Genomic DNA, 25,628 nt, shown 5'->3' with positions numbered 1-25,628 from the left:
CCCATTTTCTGTATGTAGCCCCTATGGTTTCCAGAATTTTTCCATCACAGCACTTGTCATACTTGTAACCATATATTCACTTGTAGGTTTAATCTTTGTTCTTTGAGGACAGGAACAGGGGCTGTCTTGGCCACCTTTGTGTTTCCAGGCCCTAGCACAGTAGAGGCCCCATTTCTATTTGTTGAATAATCACATAAAAGCTGCTAGCATTTACTGAATGCTTAGTATGAGCTAAACCCAGTTTTAACTGCCTTATGTGGGTTTATTTAAGCATCATCTACATTGTAGATAATCTAATTGTTCCTACTTTGCAGGTGAGAAGTTAATTTGACCAAGGTCACACAGCTAATAGACAGTGGAGCCAGGATTTGGCCCCGGGCACTCTGATTCCAGAGTCCACACCTTAGCCGACAAGCCACAGTGCCTTTGCATTACTGCCTGATGGCAAACAGTAGGCGGTCACTAAATGGGAGGAGTTATTTCTCCCCAGAAAAATCTACGGCACAGCAGGGATTTTATAGATGCATGTTTGTCTCGTGCGGCGAAGACATTCCTTAATCGTGGGGTCTGTAGGGGTCCCCAATTTTCCTGTCATTTCCTTTCCACTATTTGCTAGATGAACTACGTAGATGCAGAGAGACCAAACAGTAATGAATGGGAGGGATCGACTATCTCGGTTCTCTCCCTTCAAGTTTTGTTCTTGGCACTCTGCGATCCTCAGCGACGCCTCCGACACCTCCTCTCCCCGGGTCCGCCCCCCTCCCCCCCGCATCGCAGTGCGCACGCGCATTATCCCCCGCCCCAGTAGAGTGACGGGCGGCTTCAGCCAATGGCGTCGTGAGAAAGGCGGAGCGGCACCTCGTGGACGCCCCACGGATCCCGGTCTCTGAATATTTATGAGGGAGGCGGGCCAACGCCGCTTCTCGCCGAGGCCGGCGCCATGAAGTGAGAGCGGGGTCGGGGTTCGCTGCTCGCCGGGGTCTAAAAGATGGGGGGGACCAGTGGGTGCGCCCGGGGCCCGGGCGGGGCGCGGGGGTGCGGGAGGAGTGGGGTGAAGTTAGCCGCGGGGCCCCACGGGGCGGTAACGAGGACGGTCGGCGAGGCGATGCCGAAGGGACCCGCGGGTCCTGGGGAAGCGGGGGATGCTCGGGGGGACCGGCTCCCGGCAGGTAACTCCTCTCGGCCGGACGACAGGGGAGTGCGGGGGCTGGAGAGGGGCCCAGGGGGCGGGGGACTGACCCTGCCCCCCACCCCCCGCCGCCAGGCTCAACGTGGACGGGCTGCTGGTCTACTTCCCCTACGACTACATCTACCCGGAGCAGTTCTCTTACATGCTGGAGCTCAAACGCACACTGGACGCCAAGGTGGGGGGGCCCGGCCCTCCGCTTCCCACCTGACAAGTGGGACGGCCACGCGTGCCTCTAAGACTGAACTTTCTGGACGTCTAGGTTTTAGGAATCTGAGGTCCTTGGGAGGCCAGCGCTCCCCAAACTCCTGGCATCTAAAATAATAGTTCATAAAAGCAGCACCTAACATTTATCAGAGGCTGCTGCGCTGCTTTAGAGCCGGCTCTCGGGTGGGAAGCCTGGACCCACAGCCGTGTGCAGTTGGGTGAATCACTTAATCTCCCTGTTGCGCGCTTTTCACGTGTGTGAAACGGGCTTAGTTAAGACTGCCTACTCTCAGAGGTTAGTGTGCAGGTTGTTAGGAGTTAATTCGGTAAGTGAGGCAACAGTTCTTAACTGGGGATGATTTTGACCACCCGAGGCAGTGTCCGGAGACATTCCTGGTTGTCCTACTAGCGGAGGGGGGCGGGTGCTACCGGCATCTAGCAGGTAGAGGCCATGGACTCTGCTAACCATCCTGTAGTGCGTAGGACAGGCCCCCTCACCCCACAGCCAAGTAGTATCTGACCCGCAAATGTCCAGAGAGCCTAGGTTGAGAGATTCTGATGGAAGACCCTTAGAAGCAGTGCCAAGGGCTCCTGGGTGGCTCAGTTGGTTGAACTTTCCACTTTGGCTCAGGTCGTGATCTCCGGACTCCCGATTTCTGGCCCCGCATCTGCTCACGACTATCAGCATGGAGCCTGCTTTGGATCCTCTGTCCCCCTTTCTATCAGCCCCTTTCCCCCTTTGTGCGAGCACGCGCGCGCTCGTTCTCTGTCTCTCTCTCAAAAATAAACGTTAAAAAAAAAAAAAGCGTCAGGCACAGGGTAAGTGCTGTAAAAGGGTTTGCTAAATTAAAAGGCAGGTCGCTACCTGTCAGTTACCATGCTAAATGTATAACCCTCAGTTTCTCATTAGTCCTCACAGTAATTCTGTAAGGAAGTGCTTAGTAGGCCCATTTTATTTATTTACTTATTTTTAAAAAAATTTATTTGCTTTTTAAAGTAATCTCTATACCCAGTGTGGGGCTCAAACTCACAACCCCGAGATCAAGAGTCTCATGCTCTTCTGACTGAGCCAGCCAGGCGCCCTTGGCCTGTTTTAGAGATGAGAATACCAAGGTCAGATGGGTGAAGGCACTTGCTATGACCACTCAACAACAAAGAGGTGGCCAAAGTGGGGTTCAAACCCACTGTCCCTGGGGCCTAGACTTTTAACTGCTGTTGTCCCTCTTATTTCAAGATGGTGGCATTCTGGGGGCAGTCCCCAGAGTTTGTGTCCCTGAAGTTCTGTCTCTCTCCACATGCAGGGTCATGGAGTCCTGGAGATGCCCTCAGGCACTGGGAAGACCGTGTCCCTGTTGGCCCTGATCATGGCATACCAGAGGGTAAGTGACCCCTGGGCCCGTGGAGGGGGAGGCAGAGGGAAGGGGTCCAGCAGGGGCTGAGCCCGTTGTCATCGGCAGGCATATCCACTGGAGGTGACTAAACTCATCTACTGCTCGAGGACTGTGCCTGAGATTGAGAAGGTGAGCCAGGGCCAATCCCCGGCCAAGGCCAAGTTCTGTAGGACTTGTTGGTCCCTCTGGTGGTTGCTCCTGTAGCTGGAGGGTGTTTGAGAAGCTGGAGGAGGGGCGGGGCCAGGCTGGGCAGGGACTTGTGCCGGAGTCCTCCCTCCCTCCTCCACGGGAACAGGTGATCGAAGAGCTTCGAAAGTTGCTCCATTTCTATGAGAAGCAGGAGGGTGAGAAGCTGCCATTTTTGGGGCTGGCTCTGAGCTCCCGGAAGAACCTGTGCATTCATCCCGAGGTGAGTGCCCTTTTCTCCCCTTTCCCCACGCCTCAGGGTTGGGGAGACCGCCATCCAACCAGGAATCCTAGATCCCTAGACCATACCTCTCAGGGTGATAGGCAGGGACCACACGCAGAATTCTCTCCTCACTCGTCAAATTCTGAGTCCTCATTCGCGGCCCAAACGCACATCCTCCCTAGCCTGAGAGAGGTTAAAAAGGCACTTCCTGGAATCCAGCAGGCCTGGTTTCCTGGCTCTGAAACTTAATAGTCCTGTATTCTCGGATAGGTGGTTTCTATAGTCAGACTTCAGTCTCCCTTTCTGTAAAATGGGGGTGATTAGTTACCTGCTTCATATAGCTGTTAATAAGATTGGGCAAGGGGGTAGGGGGGGTGGGTGAAGTGGGCGAAGGGGGTCAGAATGTACAAACTTCCAGTTATAAAACACATAGGTCACGGGGTTGTGACGTACAGCATGTTGACTGCAGTAAATAATACTGTATCATATATTTGAAGGTTGTTGAGAGAGTAGATCTTAAAAATTCTCATCGTAAGAAAAAATTGTGGGGTGCCTGGCTGGGTCGCTCAGTGGAGCATGCGACTCTTGATCTCCGGGGTCGTAAGTTTCAAGCCCCGCATTGGGCATAGAGCTTCCTTTAAAAAAAAAAAAAAGAGGGGCGCCTGGGTGGCGCAGTCGGTTAAGCGTCCGACTTCAGCCAGGTCACGATCTCGCGGTCCGTGAGTTCGAGCCCCGCGTCAGGCTCTGGGCTGATGGCTCGGAGCCTGGAGCCTGTTTCTGATTCTGTGTCTCCCTCTCTCTCTGCCCCTCCCCCGTTCATGCTCTGTCTCTCTCTGTCCCAAAAATAAATAAAAAAAAAAAAAAGTTGAAAAAAAAAAAAAAGAAAAAGAAAAGAATTGTAACTATGTGGTGACAGATATTAGCTGACTTATTGTGGTGGTCATGTTGCAGTATATACAGGCATCGAGTCCTTACGTTGTACAGCCTGAAACTAACATAGTGTTGTATGTCCATTATATCTCAATAATTAAAAAAAAAAAGATTAAGGGGTGCCTGGGTGGTTCAGTCAGTTAAACTCAGGTTATGATCTCACAGTTCGTGGGTTCGAGCCCCGCGTCGGGCTTTGTGCTGACAGCTCAGAGCCTGGAGCCTGATTCAGATTCTGTGTCTCCCTTTCTGCCCCTCCCCTGCTGGCACTGTGTCTCTGAAAAATGAATAAATGTTATACATAAATAAGTAACTGACCGAGCGAGGTAATGTACGTATAGCCCTTAGCATGTGCAAAAATCTAAAACATGACAAGTGACCATGCTATTTATACAATAATCTGTGACACGTAGAATATTACTTATTGTTAAGTTACGTTTCAAAACCATCGGGGCTCACGCCCAAGCAGTGTTCTAAGCACCTTGCGTGTGGTAAACGCGTGGAATATATATCATGACATTATTATTTTTTTTTAAATTTTTTTTAATATTTATTTTTGAGACAGAGAGCATGAATGGGGGAGGGTCAGAGAGAGAGGGAGACACAGAATCCGAAGCAGGCTCCAGGCTCTGAGCTGTCAGCACAGAGCCCGACGCGGGGCTCGAACTGACGGACCGTGAGATCATGACCTGAGCCGAAGTCGGACACTTAACCAACTGAGCCACCCAGGCGCCCCTCATGACATTATTTGTGAGAACACGAGACATGATAGATGAGGTCGGTGATCATTAGAAGTAGCTCCAGCCTTGGGGCTTAACCCCACGCGCTAAAGATTCTTCAAAGCTTGATTTTTTTAAAAAATTGAGGTGTCATTGACATACAATGTTAGTTTCAGGTGGGCAGCGTAAAGATTTGGTACCTGTATAGTGTGCAAAATGATCACCATGGTTAAGTCTAGTTATATGTATCACTTTATATAATTCCAAAAATTTTTTTTTTGTCTTGTAATGAGAACTTTTCAGATCTCCCTTAGGAACTTGCAATAATGCAGTACGGTATTATGAACTATAGTCTCCGTGCTGTATGTTACATCCCTAGAACTCAGTTGTTTCAAAACTGGAAGTTTGCCGTTTTTCATCCCCTTCACCCGTTTCTCACTCCCCTCCCCTGGCAACCACCAATCTGTTCTTTTTTTTTTTATATAAAGATTTTTTTTTTTTTTTAATATTTATTTCTGAGACAGAGACAGAGCATGAGCAGGGGAGGGGCAGAGAGAGAGGGAGACACAGAATCCGAAGCAGGCTCCAGGCTCTGAGCTGTCGGCACAGAGCCCTACGCAGGGCTCAAACTCACAAACCGTGAGATCATGACCCGAGCCCAGGTCGGTCGCTCAACCGACTGAGCCACCCAGGCGCCCCTAAAGATTTTTTTTTTAAGTTTATTTATTTTGAGAGAGAGCGCATGCAAGCGTGTGAATGGGGGAGGGGCAGAGAGAGAGAGGGAGAGAGAATCCCAAGCAGGCTCTGAGCTCTGCCAGCACAGAGCCCAACATGGGGCTCCCATCTCACGAATCGTGAGATCATGACCTGAGCCAAGATCAAGAGCCGGACGCTTGCCCAACTGAGCCATCCAGGTGCCCCTAAAGATTTTATTTTATCACTGTTACTGTTTTTAAGTTTATTGGTGAGAGAGAGAGAGAGAGCACACGAATGTGCAAGTGGGGGAGGGGCAGAGAGAGAGGGAAAGAGAGTCCCAGGCAGACTCCACACTGACAGAGCAGAGCCCAGTGTGGGGCTCGAACTCATGAACTGTGAGATCATGACCTTAGCCGAAGTCGGGATGCTTAACCGACTGAGCCACCCCGGTGCCCCAAGATTTTATGTTTTAAGTAATCTCTATACCCAGCATTGGGCTCGAGCTCACAATCCCAAGGTCAGCATAGGAGTCTGGCAGTTGCTCCCCTCTGATACCTCCTCGGTTAAGTTCGCAAGCGTCTTAACTGTTTAGTAACGAAACAAGTTGAGGTTCGAGTTTCCCCACAATTCCCGATTCTCACCCCAGACGGCCAGGACAGCCCCCCATCCCACGTAGCTGGTAGGTGTAGCTGGTAGGTGTAGAGCCAGGGTCGAGGAATGCTTGAGCTTCTCGGTGCTAAGATGCCCCCCGGCCGCCAGGTGATGCCCCTGCGCTTTGGGAAAGACGTCGACGGGAAATGCCACAGCCTCACGGCCTCCTACGTGCGCGCACAGTACCAGCAGGACTCCAGCCTGCCCCACTGCCGCTTCTACGAGGTGCCCGCCGAATGGGCTGAGGGAGGGAGGGCAGGAGGGTAAGCCGGCTGCGACAGCCAACCTCCCTGACCCCCGCTCCCCCCCCCAGGAGTTTGACATCCATGGGCGCCAGGTGCCCCTCCCTGCTGGCATCTACAACCTGGATGACCTGAAGGCCCTGGGGCGGCGCCAGGGCTGGTGCCCCTACTTCCTTGCCCGCTATTCGGTGAGAAGGCTGGGGGGCTGGGCAGAGGGCCGGGGGTGTGCGTTACGGCCTGCCTGCCTGTTTGTCGGTCTGTCTGTCCATCAGCTTGTGTTTGTACCTTGCCCAGGTCTGGCCTGGCAAGACCTGGCCTTGCGTCTACGAGCCTGTGAGGGAGGCGGGTGCCGGCAGGGGAGGGGTAGGTGGGGGGGGGGGGGACAGGGCCGGGGTAACCCTGCCCTCCTTGGCCCCTAGATCTTGCACGCCAACGTGGTGGTTTACAGCTACCACTACCTCCTGGACCCCAAGATCGCGGAGCTGGTCTCCAAGGAGCTGGCCCGGAAAGCTGTCGTGGTCTTCGACGAGGCCCACAACATCGGTGAGGCGGGAGGCAGAGGAGAGGAGAGACTCAGCCCCTCCGGCCGCCGCTCCGGCCGCCCGCCTGAGCCCGGCTCTCCCCCGTCTCCTCTCTAGACAACGTCTGCATCGACTCTATGAGCGTCAACATCACCCGCCGGACCCTCGACCGGTGCCAGGGCAACCTGGAGACCTTGCAGAAGACGGTGCTCAGGTGGGGGCCTCGGGTGGCTGCCGGACCTGAGCGCCCACCCTGCGCCCTGCCGTCTGGTTCCCAGCTTCTCCCGGGCCCCCGCTTTCTGCCCGACTTACTCCCGGGGACACCGGGCCTATCCCAGTGCCCCCCACCCCCCCCCAGATGTCCCCCACTCTTCCCACACCCGATCCCCCCTCTCCCCCCCGCCCAGGATCAAGGAGACCGATGAGCAGCGACTGCGGGACGAGTACCGCCGCCTGGTGGAGGGGCTGCGCGAGGCCAGTGCGGCCCGGGAGACCGATGCCCACCTGGCCAACCCCGTGCTTCCCGACGAGGTGCTCCAGGGTGAGCTGCCGCTCCCTGCTGCCACCTGCCCCCGGTCCCGCCCTCCCCGGTGGTGGCTGATTGCGTCTCCCCGCAGAGGCGGTACCCGGCTCCATCCGCACGGCCGAGCACTTCCTGGGCTTCCTCCGGCGGCTGCTGGAGTACGTCAAGTGGCGGCTGCGGGTACAGCACGTGGTGCAGGAGAGCCCCCCCGCCTTCCTGAGCGGCCTGGCCCAGCGTGTGTGCATCCAGCGCAAGCCCCTCAGGTGCGGCCCCCCCCACGGCCGGGGGCGTCCGGTCCCCGCGGGGGGTTCGGGGCCTCCCCGAGCCCCGTCCTTTGTGCCCGGGGCCGCTGCGTGGCCGGTGTCAGGAGGAAGTGACGGGCGCAGAGCGAGCGTGTGCGGTGACTCGGCAGACCGGGCAGATCCCCGGGGAGGTCGGAGCCGGCCCCGCGTCCCTGTGTGTGTCGGGCGGGAAACCGGCAGGCGACGCGTGGCTTAACCAGAGAGCTTGACGGAGGCGCGACTGACAGAGGCGGGCAGGGCAGGAGGTCCGACAGGGGTCCTGGACCCTCGTCCGGCTCAGGTATTTCCGCCTGAGGCCACGGTGGCAGGGGAGGGACGGCCCCGGAGGGGGCTCCTGACAAGCTCCAGCAGGGTGGGAGCTGGGGGCAAATGCTGTAGGTCCCCTGGACCCCTGTCGCCTCCTACCGGTGCTTCTCTTTGTCCCCAAGAAGCCTGACGGCAGGGACCAGGAACCCCCCGCCTCCCCCCGCCAGGCAGTCTGGCGGGGATCATCCCTAGCATGGAACAAGCGGAGAATGGACCTGGGAGAGGGGTGGGGCCTCCTGTACTTTGCTTTGGCTGTTTTGCATTAAGTCATTGGTCTTCTCCGAACCTCAGTTTCCTCTTTTGTTCCAACGGGTAGGAGGGCCGTCACGTTCCCTCCCGGGTTTCTGTGGTGGTGAAACGAGAAAGCACTGACAGAAATAACTTACTTGCCCTGTCTTGAGCACTGGTGATGAGCTAAGCACTTCACGCTCTGCATCTTGTGGGAGCTCGGGAGGGCGCTCCTGTGCCGCAGAGGAGGACGGTGTGGCCTAGAGAGGGGAAGCCGCTGCCCCGGGGTCACCCAGCACTTTGTGGGCCAGTCGTGCGAAGCCAGGTCCTTAGGGCCCCAAAGCCCCTCACTGCCCTGCCTCTAAGGGGCTGGGGCGGCCCTCAGGGTGGCTCTGTCTGTCCCCAGACCAGGATGACCAGGGTGAGCATGGCTGGGATGGGGGAGCTCAAAGGGGGCACCTGATCCAGCCGGGGTGGGGACGTACAGATGACAGGCTTGAAGCGGTGGCATTCGGAGGCAGGTTCTAAAGCTCCGGGCATCCCCCGGGCTCTGAAACCAGGCGTTCCCGCTCCATGACCCGCCCTTGAGGGGCGACAGCCTCAAGCCTGACCACCGGTCAGGTGCCTGGGCGGCCTTGTGTGGGAGGGCTGGCGACACGGCATATGTGAGATTGTCCTCTGTGAGTACGCGGGGCTCTGATGCTTGGATGTGCCACCACGGTGTGACAGGTCGTGGGTGTGAGCTGCTTGCGGCCGTGCGGGATTCGGGCTGTGACCGGGATTCTGGGGGTGCTCGTGGGTCCCCTCTTTTGACCAAGAGCCTGCACGGGGTGGTGTGGCCGTGTGTGACGTATGACCGCGTGACTTCTCCGCGTGCGCTGTCCTACAGCTGTGGCTCTGCGTGATGGGCAGTCGTACGGTGTGGGGACACGGGGGTGACTGAAACAGCCCCGGTCTCTGCCCTCACGGAGCACCCGGTCACCTGGGGAGACCGATGTGTGACCGAGTGCTGGCGAGGGCGGAGGAGGTCGCTGGTCCTGTTGGCTCTCTGCCGCCCCCCTGACCCCGTCCGGCCTTCGCACCAGATTCTGCGCCGAACGCCTCCGCTCCCTGCTGCACACCCTGGAGATCGCCGACCTTGCCGACTTCTCTCCCCTCACCCTCCTCGCTAACTTCGCCACCCTCGTCAGCACCTACGCCAAGGGTAAGCTCATCTTCTCCTACCTCTGCCAGCCCCCCCCCCCCCCCCGGCAGGTGGAATCGGGAGCCCGGCAGAGTCCAGAGAGTCGTCAGTGAGACTTAGACTTTCGGGACCTTGTAGGGCTGGGCTCGGGAGTTTGGGTTTTATTTCAAGCGCAGTGAGGATCCACAGATAGTTCTTGGGTTAGCGCAAGCCTCGCGCTCAGATTTGTATTTTCTAGCTTCGAGGTGGAGTAGGGTGGGGGACGAGGCCAGAGAAACTCTGTGGGGTCCCTCACGCTGTTGGGTGTGGTAAGGAGTGGGCCTTTCTACTGCCGGGAAGTAGGGAGCCATGGCAGGTTCTGAGCAAGGGAAGGGTAGGGGCCTGGGGAAGGATGGGAGGACGGGAGGGGCTGGAGAGAGATGTGGGACCTGGTGTCTGGGGTGGGGGGGGTGGGGAGGCAGGGGGGCTGGGGAGCAAGGAGCTGAGTGCACGGCTCAGGTTTCCAGCTTGCCAGGGAGAGGGGATGTTGTTCCCGTTCCCGAGGCTTTACTGGTCAGCACGTGTTAAGCTGGCCAAGGGCTCAGTCTGATCCCCAGGGATTACTGCTCTGTCCCGGAAACCAGGTCGGACTTCCCGACACCCTGCAGCAGGATGGAGAGTCTGTCCCCCCACCAAGTCCCACTACAGGCTTCCTTCTGTATCCCTCTCCTGCCCCAGCCCACCTTCTTCCGGGGCTGGCTTTCTCGTCTCTTCCCATCCACTAGCGCTTCCCGTTCTTTGACCTGGAGCATCTTGCCCGATACTCCTCAGCCCCCAGCTACCTCCTACTCATCCTTCGGTTTAGCTGGTTAAAGATGGCCCCTGTTCGAGGAAGCCCTTCCTGACCCCAGGCTGCGTCAGGCTCCCCTGTCCCAACCCTCTCTGGTCACCTGGTCACTGGGGACAGGACTGCGTCCCCGTCATTAGACTGTGAGCCCTGAGAGGGCAGGGCCAGAGCTGTCTTGGTTCCCACTGTGTCCCCAGTACAGAGCTGGGCATAGAGAACTTGATTGTTTTCTTTTTTAACTAGGTGAAATTGAGTATGTGAGTTCATTCATTCACCTATTGTTTTTTGTTTTTTTTTTTTGATGTTTGTCTTAGTGTGTGTGCACGCACACGCAGGAGGGAAGCAGGGAAAGAGGGAGAGCGAGAATCCCAAGCAGGCTCCGCACTGCCAGTGCAAAGGGGCACAAACCCCCAAACTGTGAGATCATGGCCTGAACTGAAACCAAGGGTCAGTGGCTCAACCAACTGAGACACCCAGACGACCCCATTCACCTGTTTGTTTGTTTTTTTTTTTTTCAACAAACAGGCCAGGCCCCGCACTAGGGAAGTGACAGGAATCAAGAGGGACCTCATTTCTGATCTCCTGGAACTTATATTGTAGAAAGGAAGACAGGTAGCAAAGACTCAGATAAGAAAGATAATTCTAAAAAGGGATCGTTTTCATGAGAAACAAAAACATTGCCGTGTTGGAGCATGCCTGCGGTGGCTGGGGTGGCCAGGGGAGGCCTGAGGCGTGGACATTTAAGCTGAGTCCCAAATGACCAAATGGAACCAGCTGCCTTGGGAATCTTTTCGGACTGTGGGTCCAGCAAGTGCAAAGGCCCTGGGGTGGAGTGAGCCCAGTGGTTTTTGAAAGTTAGGCAGGAGGCCTGTGAGTGAGGAAATGGGGTCAGCGTGGCAGGGTCCTAGATGATTTTGCACCTTGAGAGGGGTGTGGGGAGCTATACCGGGCTTCTGAGCAGGGCAGGGATATGACCTGACTTAGGATTTCACAGGGTCTCTCTGGCTGCTGGGAAGGGAGCGGGGGTGGGAGCTGGAAGCCCAGTGAGGTGGTGACTGCAGTGGTCCAGGCCAGAGGTGATGGTCTTGGGAAGGGGGTTGGAGGAGTGGTCAGGTTGCAGATGGGCTTTGGAGGCAGAGCCGACCAGCCTGATGGGTTGGATAGATCTGGGGGAAAGGCTCCAGGTTCTGGCTTGAGTGGCGGGGTAGGTTCTCGAGGCTTTGGGAGAGTCAGGAGTAAACCTTCGGTGCTCTCTGTTCATGATGCTGAGTGGGTGTCGGCTCTGGGAGAAGCGGACAGGTTGGGGCGTATGTTGGACTCTGGATGCTGGGGCAAAGGGTTGGTGGTCCAGGTCACTGATGGAAGAGGGTGTGGCCAGGTGGGCGTGGCTCCGACCGGTGACCTGGAATCTCGCTGGCTCGTAGGTTTCACCATCATCATCGAGCCCTTTGATGACCGGACCCCCACCATTGCCAACCCCATCCTGCACTTCAGGTGAGACCCCACCCCAGTGGGGGGTGTGAACGGACCACAGGGGCCCCAGCGTGGCCCTCAACACCCTCTTCTTCCTGCAGCTGCATGGACGCTTCCCTGGCCATCAAACCCGTGTTCGAGCGCTTCCAGTCTGTCATCATCACATCTGGGGTGAGGACCCTTTTCTGCCCCCAGTCCCCAGCCCTCCACTATGGGGTTCCTGGCCCAGTCCTGCTGAGGTCCCGCCTGCTGTCTCTGCTACAGACGCTGTCCCCACTGGACATCTACCCCAAGATTCTGGACTTCCATCCTGTCACCATGGCAACCTTCACCATGACGCTGGCCCGGGTGTGCCTCTGCCCGATGGTGCGTGGGAGAGGGTGGATGCTGGGGCAGGGGAGATGGGAATGGGGGCCGCCTTTCCTCCCTCTGTTCTGTTGCTCAGGCAGGAGAGTTTTACAGCTGAGGGCACAGACTCTGGATTCAGAGACAGACTTGGGGTTGATGTTACTTCTCTCGGTAGGGAGGACTTTGCAAGCCTCAGTTTCTAATCTGTAAAATGGGAATGCATCCTCTCTGATGTCCCAGGCTGCTTGAGGGGATAGTGAGATCAGGGGCATAAAACGCTTCTGCAGCCCAGGGCCTGCCAGTAGGCACTCAGTCAACATCTCGGTTAACGTGGCTTTGCCTGGTTCGTCATCAGGCCATAACGTTGGTGAGTGACCTTTTTGCTTTGCCTCAGTTTCCTTTGTAAACAGGTATCAAAACATGGGCCCTCCGTCCTTTATCTGAATCCCTTGGGCCAGATGTATTTTATTTTTTTAAAGCTTATTTTGCAAGAGAGAGAGCGCGAGCAGGGGAGGGGCAGAGAGGGGGAGAGAGAGAGAATCTCAAGCAGGCTCTGCACTGCCAGCACAGAGCCCAGCGTGGGGCTCGAACTCCCGAACCGTGAGATCATGACCTGAGCTGAGATCAAGAGTCAGAGGCTTAACCAACTGAGCCACCCAGGTGCCCTGGCCAGATGTATGTTAGAATTGAGGCTTTTCCTGGGGCGCCTGGGTGGCTCAGTTGGTTGTCTGACTTCGGCTCAGGTCGTGATCTCACTGCTTGTGAGTTTGAGCCCCGCGTCGGGCTCTGTGTTGACAGCTCAGAGCCTGGAGCCTGCTTCAGATTCTGTGTCTCCGTCTTTCTACCCCTCCCCTGCTACTGCGCGCTTGCTCGCTCTCAAAAATAAACATTAAAAAAAAAAAAATTTAGAATTGAGACTTTTCCAGACTTTAAAAACAAAGCACGTGCCGTGTGGTATGTAAACATGGCCAGCGGGGTGTGGGCAGCTCCCTCCAGTGCAAGTCGTGTTTTAGCAGGAAGAGGTTTTAAGACGTCAAAGGGAGGCAAGCCGGGACTCTGAACAGACTCCGGTCGGAGCAGATTCTGCTGTCGTACGTGTTTGTGCCAAATTCAAATAGCTGGGAGTTTCTGGAGGCTTTTGGCTCTTGGAATTGCCCTTGGGGGTCGTGGACCGGTGGTGACCGCGTACTGCGTTGCGGTTTTGTGGAGGTGCCCGGGGAGGGACGCGCCGGGGGCTGGTGGCTGTCGAGGTCGGGGTGACACGTTCTCCTGGAGCCGCCTGACCTGGAGGCTGGGGCCGGTAGAACACCCTTGCTGGTTAGCGACACGGACAGACGGGTTCAGTCCTGCCTCTGCCGTTTATCTGCCGTGTGACCTTGGGCAGGCAACTCACCTTCTCAGAGCCTTAGGTCATTCATCTGTGCCGGGCAGATAACAGCGTAGCTGAGGGTTCGTCCAGTGACATTGTGTCTATAAAACGCCGGCAGCTAACGCATTAGAGTGGTGACTGCCGGTTGCTTACCGTGATGGCTCTCGCTCTCTCCAGATCATCGGTCGGGGCAATGACCAGGTGGCCATCAGCTCCAAATTTGAGACCCGGGAAGATATTGGTATGCTGCTCGCGGGGCTGGGTGCATGGGTTGCGAGAGGGGAGGTGTATCAATGGGCTGAGTCAGGCCACAGTAACAAATAGCCCCGAATCAGAGTGGCTTCACACGGAGGGTGCTTCTTGCTTCTTGCTCGTGGTGTGTGCCATTGTGGGTTGGGCGGGGGGCCTCCCCAGGTGTCCCCTCCCTCTGGGCACCTTCACTGTTGGACACATCATGGCGGTGGGGAGATGTGACGGGAGGGATCCTGGTGATCGTGCTGTGCCTCCTAAAGGCGTTCGGCCCCCAGAAGTGACTCCCGGCCACTCATTTCATTGGTCAAGACGAGTCACGTGGCCACACCTAACCTGAGGAGTCCACCCACGTGGCTGGAAAAAGTGGAGCGTGTGTGAACAGCCCTACAGCTGGCCTCAGTGGGGCTTCTGGGGACCCCGAGTTGAAGATCGGGCACTAGAGGGGCGCCTGAGTAGCTCAGTCTCAGCTCAGGTCTTGAGCTCAGGGTCGTGAGTTCAAGTGGAGCCTACTTTAAAAAAAAAACCAAAAAGCCAAAACCAGGGCATTAGATAGGAGCGCCCTGACAGGGAGCGGGGAGGAGGAGGACCGAGGCCGCCCTCTGACCCCTCCCAGCGGTGATCCGGAACTACGGGAACCTCCTGCTGGAGATGTCCGCCGTGGTCCCCGACGGCATCGTGGCCTTCTTCACCAGCTACCAGTACATGGAGAGCACCGTGGCCTCCTGGTACGAGCAGGTACGCCCAGCCGCCCCCTCCCCGGAAGTCCCCTCTCCCCTCAGCGTGTTGGTTTCCTTTGTCTTGCGTTCTGAGTGGCGACGGGCACCACAGGTGACGGGACAGCGTGTGGAACACAGCGAACAGTTCGAAGAATACACAGTGCAGTGTGTACCCTTGCACGTGCCTCTCCCCCCTCCCCCCCTCCAGGTTAAAAACTCGAGCCCCTGCTAGGCAGTGTGTGGGTGAGATCATGGGCCTTCTGGAAAAGGGGCTCACCACAGCTGGGCACCGGGTGGCTGCTGTGACCTCTCTCCTGGTGCACCACGGCCCAGCTCTTGGGGGGGGGGGGGGGGGGGGGAGGGGAAGCGGGCACTTCCTGAGGGCGAGATGAGAGAACGTGGCTGATCCAAGGACCCAGGAACAGAGCAAGGGGGGGAGGGGGAGGGGCCTCATCCTCTTGGCCAAGACCTTTGTCTTGTCCTCACGTGGGCGCTTCCCACACGGTGGGGAAGGTGGCTTCCGGCCACCTGAATCCGCATCCTGAGTGGTGTCCTCTTTAAGAAGACGTCGCCTGGCCCAGGGTCATGAAGGTGGTCTCGTGTGTGTCTTCTAGAAGCCTTGTAGTTCTGGTTTTTTCACATCTGGGTCTGTGAGTTACCTCAGATTCGTCCTTGTGTAGGGGGTAAGGTCAGGGCCCAGGTTCTTTTTTCTCCGTGTGGAGAACTGGAAAGCACTCTCCCCACTGGAGACGGACACAGGTACGGATGACCTGTGTGGGGGTGCGTTTCTGGACCCTCTGGTCTGTCCCCGCGTCCGTCCTTGATCTCACCCAGTTAAATGCAGTGTCACAGGAAATCCCTGGGCCGCCTCTGTTTGGCTCTGCCTGACCTACGTCAGCCTCTCTACTAACCACCAGCCGGAGCGTCCCAATGGGCCACCTCGGGGCATATGGCCGCCCCACTTGTCCGAAGGATGGCGTGCGGGGGTTGCCCCCCCCCCCCCACCCCCCGCAGATCACAGAGCTTCCCACGAGGAAGGCTGAAGGAAGGTGCAAGGCTGGCGCACAGGAGCTGGGGCAGAGCTGGGTTTAGCCAGGAGGCCTGTGCCCTTAGTCCACTTCCGGCCCACCCGCAGCCCGACCTGCCTGGTGTCCTTCCCTAGGGCATTCTCGAAAACATCCAGAGGAACAAGCTGCTCTTCATCGAGACGCAAGATGGGGCCGAGACCAGCGTCGCCCTGGAGAAGTACCAGGAGGTGGGTAGGGGCGTGGGGGATGCCAGGAGACTGCGTGCAGAGGGCCTGAAGGAGGCGGCTCCGAGGGCACGCAGCTCCTGTCTCGGCCTCCCCTCCCCAGGCCTGCGAGAACGGCCGCGGAGCCATCCTGCTGTCAGTGGCCCGAGGCAAAGTGTCCGAGGGAATTGACTTTGGTGAGTGGACTAGCTCCCCCCCCCCCCCCCTTGTCTGCGTGGAGCTCTGGCTGTTTCTGGTCCCCCAGGGGACAGCACCCTCCCCCCTCGCCTGCGCACACACCGGGATCTCCCCTTCCTGAGTCCCGAGTACCCGGTGGGGCCCTCGGAGCGTAGCCGTGCTCTTCCCATTGAGACAGCACAACCTCCTGGCCCACGCGAGGTCAGGCCACCCGGTAACCCCGTGCCCCTCCTGTGCTCGCCCCCCAGTGCACCACTACGGGAGGGCCGTCATCATGTTTGGTGTTCCCTACGTCTACACCCAGAGCCGCATTCTCAAGGTGAGCAGCCCCCAGGGGCGCTAGGATGTTAGGGCCCCTCGGGCCAACCCCTGGAATGGGTGCCGGGTGGAGGGGGCCGGAGGGACCGCTCTGCCACCTTCTCACCGGCAGGCGCGGCTGGAGTACCTGCGGGACCAGTTCCAGATCCGAGAGAACGACTTTCTCACCTTCGATGCCATGCGCCACGCAGCCCAGTGTGTGGGTCGGGCCATCAGGGGCAAGACGGACTATGGCCTCATGGTCTTTGCCGATAAGGTGGGGGTTCAGGGGCCTCTGGCTGCCAGGGTGCTCCCCCCCCCCCCCCACACCCCCAGGGTCCTGATGTCTATCCTTTCTCCCTTGCCTGCCTGCCGAAAGCGGTTCGCCCGGGCAGACAAGCGCGGGAAGCTTCCCCGCTGGATCCAGGAGCACCTCACTGACGCCAACCTCAACCTGACGGTGGATGAGGGGGTCCAGGTCGCCAAGTACTTCCTGAGGCAGATGGCTCAGCCCTTCCACCGGGTGAGCTGGACGTGGCTAAGCCCCTCGTCCAGGAAGGTCCCTTGACTTTCTCCCCAAGCCCCAACTCTAGCCTGCCCCCCACCGAGAGGCCTTTGGAATGGGGGCCCCGTGGGGCGTCTGTAGTGATCGGGCAGGGGTGTGGGAGTCCGGCCGGCTCCCCTCTCCCTCCCTCAGGCCTGTTTTGGCCTGCCAGGGATGGTATGTTCCCCATCGTACGGGTGTTTCTAAAGCCCCAGTAGGCCCGATGCAGGCCACTTCCTGTCACTACTGGTGCTCAAGTCTTGGATCCCTGAGTCCCGTGGGGAAGCGCTACACCGCCTGCCCCTGACCTGATCGCTCCGTCCCCTCCAGGAGGACCAGCTGGGCCTGTCCCTGCTCAGCCTGGAGCAGCTGGAATCGGAGGAGACGCTGCGGAGGATAGAGCAGATTGCTCAGCAGCTGTAGCTCAGGGCGGGGACTCCAGAGTCCTACCTGGCCCTGGGTCCCAGCAGCCTGGAAGTCGCCCCGGGTCCTTGCACGAAGCCGCAGGCAGACGTTCCTGGCTTCCGAATCTACAGCCTTTAATCGCAGGAGGAGAGCGGGGCACAGCGAAGCCGGATACCCCGGGGGCCCCCCCAGGGGAGAGGTCATCCGGGAGCTGAAAGGCCACCCTCCGCCCCTTCCCCACTCTTCCTGAGAAGCTGGAGCCGTGTGGTCCCGTCAACTTCAGCGGGGGCCCAGGTCCTGGGTGCTGGCGCTGAGGGTCCGAGCAGCCTCGCTCAGGTGCTGGTTGGCGAACTGCGGACAGGCACGTGGGCAGGACGAGGCCTGGCTCCAGTCACCGTGAGGGCCGCCCCCCAGCGTGCTCACTAGCTGGTCCATCCCTGTCTCTGTCCCCACTCTAGCCTGACCGGACCCAGCCTTGCCTCTGGGTCTCCCAGCGTGGCCCCCTACTCCAGCCTTGACCCGAGTGCCCCCCTCACCTGGGTCCCTGCAGCCTTTGGACCATCCACGTTCAGCATATTGAGCGACATGGCTCTCTTCATTCTGTAAGAAGAGGGGGAGTCCCGGAGGGTCCGGCTCCTGCTCTGGGGAAGACTGTCCCAGCACCTGATCTGACTGTTCGTGTCCCAGAGCAGATGGGAACCATAGACGGTTCTCGAGCAGGACAGGGGGTGGGGTGGGTTGCAGAGGCTGCAGCCGTCGGGCTCTGTGCTGACCCAGTGGACCACTCACCCTGCTGCCCCAGCCACCCCCTCGCCTCGGAGACGGGAGACCAGCTTCTCGCTTCCACGCCGGAGGGACTCGCGGAACTTGGAGAATGAGCTGCTCCGACGCAGGGGCTGGGGAGGGCACCGGGGAAGGGGTCAGTCCCCGCTTCTCAGCCAGGCCCCACCCCTGTGGCGGAAGCGAAGCCCATCCTCACCTGCTGTTCTGCGTCCCCAGCCGTGCCTGTGGGGGGGGCTCCTAAGAACAGATGGGGGACAGTGCAGTGGGGACACTGAGAAGTTACCTGGGGTGGGGTGGGGGGGGGGGGGGCGGGGAAGGGGGCTCACCCAGAGGGGCAGGCAGGTCTTCCCGGCTGAGGATCTCTTTGTACAGCTCTTCTGCCTGCTGGTACTTGTTCTGTTTCAGGTAGGCCGAGGCCTGCGGGGAGGGGAGGGCCTGGGTGATCTCGGCTCCGATCTACCTCCCTGGGCCCGGTGTTACAGGAGGAGCCAGACGCACCCGCCCCCAGCCTCCCACCTAGTGACCAAGGGCAGGTGACTGGTTCCTGCTCTGCCTTGGGCTAGTGACACCACCTCTTTGTGCCTCCATTTCCTCGTTTGCAAAATGGGACGGTAACAGCACCTCCCTCCTAGGGCCCTTTAAGAAGTGGAGGGTACCGGGAAGGTACTAAAAAAGGGGGGGGGGGAGGCTAGAGCTCAATAAATAGGACACTGACATCTTGGCCCCACCTATGTGCGTGGTTTCCTGATGTTTCCATGTCCTTCCTGTGCTGAGCGATCTCGAGCTGAGGCCAGGTTGGAGAGGACCCCCTCCTCCAGGGGCTCAGCAGAGGAGGGGGGATCCTGGCCTCCAGCCTGTCCCACCCTTGAGCCAATGGGGTTCGTTCCCGAGGGACCCTGGCAGTCCGCCCCAGGTTGTACCTGTGCCCCGCCATGGCCTACCAGGTTGTTCTTGGTCTTGGCCACGTTCGGGTCGTGGGGCCCCCCCAGGGCCTCATAAATGCTCAGGGCTCGGGCATAGTGCTGTTCCACCTCCTCGAACTTGCCCTGGTTCTGGCAGAGCAGGGCCAGGTTGTTGAGCTGCTTGGCCACGTCCGGGTGGTCGCTGCCCAGGACCTAGGGGTCAGTGGGATTGGTGGGCCACGTGATGCCAGCAGCCGTGATGGGGGCCAGGAGTTAAGGTTTATAGGATCAATGGGGGGAGTTGCGGGAGGGTAGAAGTCACACAAATGCCATTTATCAGGTCACAGAGTCATGGGGGGGGGGGTCCGATGGGGTTGGAAGGTCAGGACCGGGTTGGAGGGCACATGAGGGGATTTTTAAGGAGGATCAGAGTCAAGATCAGGCGGAGCTCACCGAAGGTCAAGGGTAGTGAGTCATGTGATGGGGTAATTTAGGCTCAAACTGGGTGCTCATGATATCAGATGGCAAGGACATCATGGGATCAGGGTTCCAACGCGAGAGCCACTGATTTCAGCGCATCAGGATTGAGTGGGAAGGGGCAGGGGACTGTGCTGGGCAGGGGGTGGTGGCAATACCTTCTCGCGGATCTCCAGGGCACGCTGGCACAGCGGCTCGGCCTCCCGGTAACGCCCGCGCTTCCCATAGAGCACAGCCAGGTTGTTGAGGGTGGCGGCCACCTGTGGAGCGGGGGAGGCAGGTCAGGGGTGGGAGGCACGGCCCCGCAGCCCTCACTCCTCGTCCCCTCCTCACCGCGGGGTGCTCGGGGCCCAGCGTCTGCTCCCGGATCTGCAGGGCATCGTGGAGGAGGTCTGTGGCCTCTTTGTACTTGTTCTGGTCCCTGCGGGGTGGCCCAGGGACGGAGGGGGGCGGTCAGCTGTGCTGGGTAGTACTTGGCTGAACCAAGCGGGGTGGCACCACCCTTCCGCGGTCCCTTCTGGGTCTCCGTACCTCCCAAGTCTAGCACAGGGTCCCTTTACCCCCAGATTGCCTCCAACCACCCCAACGTCTCTTCCCTGTCTGTTGGGGTCTGTTGCCCACGTTCTCGGATTCCTCTTTGCCTGGGTTACAGTGGCTTCCCCAGATCCCTCTCGACGCCCCCACCCACCAGTCCAGGTGCCCCATGCTGGCTCCCCTGCCCCCAGCAACGGGTCCACGACCGACGGCGGCCCTCACCGGTACACCAGCGCCAGGATGTTGAGCATGGTGGCCACGTCAGGGTGGCAGTGGCCTGAGCTCCGCTCCAGGTCCTCTAAGGCCTGGCGGCACAGTGGCACGGCGACCTCGTAGCGGCCCTGCCCTGCGTACTGGATCACGAGGTTGTGCAGGGTCCGAAGGCGGGCGGGGATCTCATAGCCCCCCTGCTGAGCGGCTGCGGCCCCCACTGCCTCCGGACCTGCAGGTGGGGGGCGTCGAGTCACTGCAGGTCTCCTACCCCTCCCACCCCACGAAAGGGAACGCATGCACCCCCAGAACTATAGCTGCCTCGCAGCCCCACCGGCCGCTGGGCTGACGTCTGAGATCGGGATCGCAGGCGTCTAACTGGTCCAAGGGCTGTGAACATGGGGTCTACCCGGGGTGGGGGGTAGGCAAGGGTGGAGGGCTGGCTTCACGGCGACCAGCCTCCCCTGCCAGCTGCCACCCACCCTGGCCCAGCCACTTACTCCCGATAGCCGGCCCCGAGGCCCACATCCCTGCCCGGAGACCTTGGGGGCTCACGGCCCCACCATCGCGTGCTCCCCCACACCCACCTTTCCTCTCTTCCTCCTCACTGGGGAACAGGGAGGCCAGGCTGTCCCGGCGAGGCGGGGATTCAGGCCGCTGCAGAGGACAGGAAAGCGGGGAGTCATGAGGGCTGGGAAGTTTGTTTTAGAGACCGGGGTCCTGGATCTCAGGGTTTGAGGGAGGTAGCGTTCAGGAGCCTCGGGAAGTTTCCGGAGGGCTCGGGGAGGATCTGGAGAGGGGTGTGGAAGCTGGGGGGCTTCTGTGGAAATTCAAGGGGGTTCTTTGAAGGGTCTACGGCGCTGGGGGCTCCGTGGAGAGTGCAGGTCTGTGGGGTACCTAAGGAGGGCCAGTGGGGGGGGGGGGGGGGCAGCGCATTGTGGCCCTGGCCCCCGCTGGCCCTGAAGCACCTGGTTCTCCGCGGGCGGGTCATACTGCCTCAGCTGCCCTAGGAACTCGAGGTGGCTCTTCTCCTCCTCCAGCTGGGCCACGGCCTCCTCGCTGGCCCTCAGCCGTCGCTGCGTCTCCTCCAGCTCCTCCCGCAGCCACGAGTTCTCCTGGGCCAGCCGCCGGGCCTGCGCTCGCAGCCGCTGCTTCTCAGCCTCCAGGGAGCCCACGTGCGCGGACAGGGCCAGCAGCACCTGTAGGGGGTTGGGGAGCAGGGGCCGGTCCCCACCCTGCCAGACAGCCCCTGGTCCACCCCCGGGGCCTCCGATCGTGCCAGCGCACCCCCATTCCACCCAAGATCCCCCGGATTCTACAGAGGCCCTTCCGTGTGACCCCCAAGGATACATACGCACAGGCTCCCAGGGGCGTACCCACATCCTGCCCAGGGACCCTTCTGATTTTACCTAGGCACACAAATTATGCGTAGGGACACTTCACATTCTGCCCAGGTAACCCCCAAAGTCTCCCCAGGACAAGTTCTATAGACGGCCACTATCTGGTTCAGGGGCCCCCGTCCCACACAAGGACCCGGTAATGCTGCCCAGGGACCCCTAAGCCTAACCCAGCCTAGGCCTTCCCTGCTCCAGGCTTCCCTCCCCCACCCCACACACCTGCCCCCTTCATCCCTGGGCCTCCTCCCAGCTCCGAGCCTCCCCCGCACCACAGCGGGATGGCCGGTCCCCTCATACCTGGGCCTCACCCAGTCCCAGCTCGATGGCCTCCAGCGCGTGGCTCACCACCTGCTGCTTTTCTTCCAGCAGCTCCAAGCCCGCCACCAGGCCCTGCCCTGCCAGGGCCTCCGCCAGGTGCCTGGCCAGGCCACGGTGCTCCGCCCGCAGGGCCTCCAGCCCCTGGACCACCTGCCGCGTCTGGCGCACCAGCTCCTCGGGGCTCAGGCGCTCCGGGCCCAGCGCCGCGTTTCCGGGGGCCGCCACCTGCACGGACATCGCCGCTCCTGGGGGCGGCAGGGATTGGGGGATCGTCATTGCCGGAGCCAGGCAAGCCAGCCCGTCAGCCGCCAGCAGGACCCTTCCCGACTCTCTCCCCAGCCCGCCAGCCCTCTGCCTCCGTGCCCTCCCCACGCCAGCCGGCTCCCTGTCCCACACCCATTCCAGCAACTGGAAACGTTCTAGTCTAGCTTTGCCTGTCCTCAGCCCAGGGCCCTGCCCTGAGGGCAACTCCAAACCCCGTGTGCCACTGACCAAAAGAGGGCAAACGGTGGTCTTGTGGCCTCTCACCTGCCCTGAGCTCACCTGGCCAGGCCCCTCCACCCCAAGGGCCCCAGGTACCCTGGCCCAGCACTCCGGGCTATGTGACCTGGGACTGGAGGCGCCCTCCTCGGCTGGGCGTGTGGGGCGGGGCGTGTGGAGGCAGCAGCCTCTCCGTGAGCTCATTCTTAGGGTGTTTTTGTTGGGAACCAGTCAGACCACTGGGGGTGGGGTGGGGCCCGGAGATGAGGGCCAAGGGGCTGGGGCACCAGAAGCAGAGGAGCCCTCTGGAATTGGGGGGTCAGGAAAGGGGGGGGCCCATGTGTCAGCTCCCGGGGCCTGAGATGCCGACAGATCCCAAGGGAACAGGGGCTCCGCCCTCCACGGCAGATGGGCTCCGCCAGCCCAAGGCATGTTGGGACACACGTGTGCCAGGCACGGCCCATGGATGTCACATTGGCCATGTGACAGCTCAGAGTCCGAGGCCTAGAGGGTGACGCGTGGGGGTCTCACATGTGGCGCTTCATGTGGTTGTATGTGGGTGACAAAGTCAGTGACACAGCTGGTGGGGCCTCTGGAACCCTCAACCGACTGAGCCACCCAGGCGCCCCACAACCTCCCTTCTTAATCACACAGGGTGGCACACACATTCTCCTCTCAGAAACAGAATACATGCTCTTTCTTTTTTCAAATACAGCACAACACATACCTAGTTTCTCAGAAACACACACGCGCACACACACACACACACTCCCTTCTTAAATATATAACGTGGGGTGCCTGGGTGGTTCAGTCGGTTGAGCGTCCGACTTCGGCTCAGGCCGTGATCTCATGGTTCGTGAGTTCGAGCCCCACACTGACAGTGGGGAGCCTGCTGGGGTTTCTATCTGCCCTGACCTGGTCACGCTCTCTCAAAATAAATACATTAAAAAAAAAAAAAATCCCAATGCAACATACTAACTCGGGCACACACACATACACAGAAATAACACGCTTTCCTCGTGGAACTCCAACCCAGCACAAAAGTATATTTTCCTCTCAGAAGTAAAAGCCAACAGGGGCGCCCGGGTGGCTCAGTTGGTTAAACCGCCCGACTTGGGCTCAGGTCATGACCTCGCGGTCCGTGCGTTCGAGCCCCCGCGTCGGGCTCTGTGCTGACAGCTCAGAGCCTGGAGCCTGCTTCCGATTCTGTGTCTCCCTCTCTCTCTCCCCCTCCTCTGCTTGTGTTCTCTCTCTCTCTCTCTCAAAAATAAACAAACATTAATAATAAAACGAAATAAAAGCCAACACACACAGAAACTCTGTGCCCCCTCACTAGTGAAAATACCATCAAATCCCAAATCACATTCAGCCTCTTCTCGTGCACTTTTACCCATGACATCTCTCTCCCACGCTCATATGGTCCTGCAAGGAGCTAACTCTCCATTATATGACCATTGTCTCCTCCAGGGGTACGAGTGCGCGCGCGCGCGCACGCACGCACACACACATAAAGTCCGGATTCACTGTGCACCTTCCTCCTTCCTCCAGCACCCCCCCACCCCCTGCCGGGCCGGCCAGGGATTCACAACACCCACGCAGCACACACACGGACACACAGAGCTTCAAGCGTGGGCGTGCAAACGACCCCTGAACTCAGGCTCCGTTGTGCCGTCACAAGCAGGCGCCCACTGTGGGCACAGACAGCGGCGGAGACCCGCAGAGGCGGGTCCGCGGCTTGGACACACACCCTCTCACGCCACACGTCACTTAAGCGGACCGCTCCGTCGGAAGCAGCCCCCGCGGTTCGGGCACCTACGCACGTGCTCCCAAACCTGTGCACTTAGACACACGGTCAGGGGGTCGCGGAATCATGGATTTTATACACCGTCGGCTCTCACTCGCCAGCCATCTCTACGGATACGCGGGTCTCTCGCTATACGTACGTACGTGCGCGCACGCCACGCCATACTGCGTGTCACGCCTCCCACACGAGCCCCACGAGACGAAGTCACCGTCCCCCAAGTTCACGGAGAGGCGGCCTGACGACCACAACCACCGTCCCCACCATTTTGCCCGCGTGGACTTCCGCCGAGCCGAACGCTCTTGCTGGCGCCACCCACCAGCTTGACCACAGCCACACGCCACGTGGCCCGCCGCCTCGACACACACCGGTTCCCGCACTCGGTACCCGCCCCCCCCCAAGCAACAAACTCCCTTTCGCACGCTCAGCCCCGTGCGCACCACGCTCACGGCCGACGGGGAGAATCACACAGCCACCCTGCACGTCCGCGTGGGTCCCCCATCACCCACCCCTCCTCCACCCCGCCCGCACCCTCACACCTAATCCTATAAACAGTGCAACTGCGTCCCACACCCGCAGCGCCCCCCGCCCCCCCGCATGAGACACACCGTCCGAGGTGTCGCCCACGTTCCCATCTCTCGGAAGCCGTTCCCCGTCATCCACGCGGTCCCTCCGCGCCCCTCCCAGGGCGACCCCGCCCGTCCGTCGCCCTTTCTCACCCACACCCACGGCCTGACACCACCGCGCCCACACCGGAGCTTCGCACACCGTCTCTCCACACACACACACACACACACACACACACACACACACACCTGCATCAGGCGGCCCCCATCATGGCCAGCCCCCCAAACCGCACACCTTACCCCTGGCCGTCTGACCCTGCCGACCCCGCGCACCCGGGCTTCCCCCGCGGCGCCGGGGCGTCACAAGGGCCCCCCCTATTCCCCAGGCCCCGCCCCGTCTTCGCTCCTGTTTACCTGCGCACGGGGGAGGGGGCGCGGCCCCAGCTAGGCCTCCAGACCCGGGGAGCTGGGGGGGGAGCCCCAGGGCGGGGGCAGGGGGGGTCCAGGGGCCCCAAGGCCCGTCCCCGTCCCCCAGGCCGGCGGGCCCAAGGGTGCGCCGGGCCCCGGCCCTCACCCTCCCGCCCCCGCCCCCATCCTCGAAGGCCCCGGGACCCCCCGCCCGGCACCTCGGCGCCCACCTGAGCGCGGACGGCTCCGGAACCCGCTCCGCCGCTACGCGCCCGCCCGCGTCCGGCACGCCGCGCTCGCCCCGCCGCTCCCGGCGGCGCCCCGGGTCTCCGGCCGCGGGCGGCTCCTCCGAGGGGCGGGGCGGCCTGGAGCCCCGCCCCCGCAGGTGAGGCCGGCCCCGCCCCCCGCCCGGCTCCACCGGAGCCCCCGCGGTCCCGGCCCTGCGGGAGCAGCACCACCCGCGCAGGCCGAACCCGCAGGCCGCGGGGCCCGTCGAATCTGAGGATGATTCCGGCGCAATGGAGTCCGGCCAGCCGGGTCCCAGAGAAGCTGGAATGTTGGAAACTTTGGATCCCAGACCGATGGCTTTCTTGCAGGGCCGG

At 60.2% G+C, this 25,628-nt stretch overlaps 2 protein-coding genes and 1 long non-coding RNA gene across 4 annotated transcripts; 1 reads left to right on the top strand and 2 right to left on the bottom strand.

The window, feature by feature from the left end:
• Nucleotides 1-858: 858 nt before the first annotated feature.
• On the top strand, nt 859-17,190 carry ERCC2 (ERCC excision repair 2, TFIIH core complex helicase subunit). 2 transcript variants are annotated; one of them, XM_053905473.1, is made up of 23 exons: nt 859-945; nt 1,265-1,364; nt 2,695-2,772; nt 2,851-2,913; nt 3,080-3,193; nt 6,295-6,411; nt 6,500-6,616; nt 6,848-6,971; nt 7,067-7,163; nt 7,357-7,490; nt 7,567-7,735; nt 9,394-9,512; nt 11,742-11,811; nt 11,892-11,961; nt 12,055-12,156; nt 13,685-13,748; nt 14,373-14,494; nt 15,638-15,730; nt 15,831-15,903; nt 16,153-16,223; nt 16,335-16,478; nt 16,581-16,724; nt 17,076-17,190. In XM_053905473.1, the coding sequence occupies exons 1-23, from the start codon at nt 941-943 to the stop codon at nt 17,166-17,168; spliced, it is 2,283 nt and encodes a 760-aa protein (XP_053761448.1). In that variant the 5' UTR covers nt 859-940; the 3' UTR covers nt 17,169-17,190. The 2 variants fall into 2 exon arrangements, with proteins under 2 accessions (XP_053761448.1, XP_053761449.1); XM_053905474.1 differs by lacking the exon at nt 859-945 and adding an exon at nt 1,042-1,169.
• Nucleotides 13,050-14,377, bottom strand: LOC109253240 (uncharacterized). The gene is made up of 2 exons (XR_002074300.2): nt 13,661-14,377; nt 13,050-13,556 (listed from the first exon to the last, which is right to left on the bottom strand). It is a non-coding gene; the product is annotated as an uncharacterized LOC109253240 (long non-coding RNA).
• Nucleotides 17,191-17,263: 73 nt separating the features above from the next.
• KLC3 (kinesin light chain 3) lies at nt 17,264-25,378 on the bottom strand. The gene is made up of 13 exons (XM_019426004.2): nt 25,257-25,378; nt 21,751-22,016; nt 21,025-21,255; nt 20,644-20,713; nt 20,069-20,288; nt 19,646-19,733; nt 19,471-19,572; nt 18,875-19,048; nt 18,260-18,350; nt 18,130-18,170; nt 17,940-18,046; nt 17,687-17,750; nt 17,264-17,501 (listed from the first exon to the last, which is right to left on the bottom strand). Exons 2-13 carry the CDS (start codon nt 22,006-22,008, stop codon nt 17,430-17,432), a joined length of 1,518 nt encoding a protein of 505 aa, XP_019281549.2. The 5' UTR covers nt 22,009-22,016; nt 25,257-25,378; the 3' UTR covers nt 17,264-17,429.
• Nucleotides 25,379-25,628: the final 250 nt, after the last annotated feature.

This window comes from Panthera pardus, unplaced genomic scaffold (assembly GCF_024362965.1).
Source record: "Panthera pardus isolate Hobbes unplaced genomic scaffold, ASM2436296v1 HiC_scaffold_18, whole genome shotgun sequence".
NCBI lineage: Eukaryota > Metazoa > Chordata > Mammalia > Carnivora > Felidae > Panthera > Panthera pardus.
The sequence above is the reverse complement of the archived record's forward strand: the minus strand, read 5'-3'. Positions and strand labels throughout refer to the sequence as shown.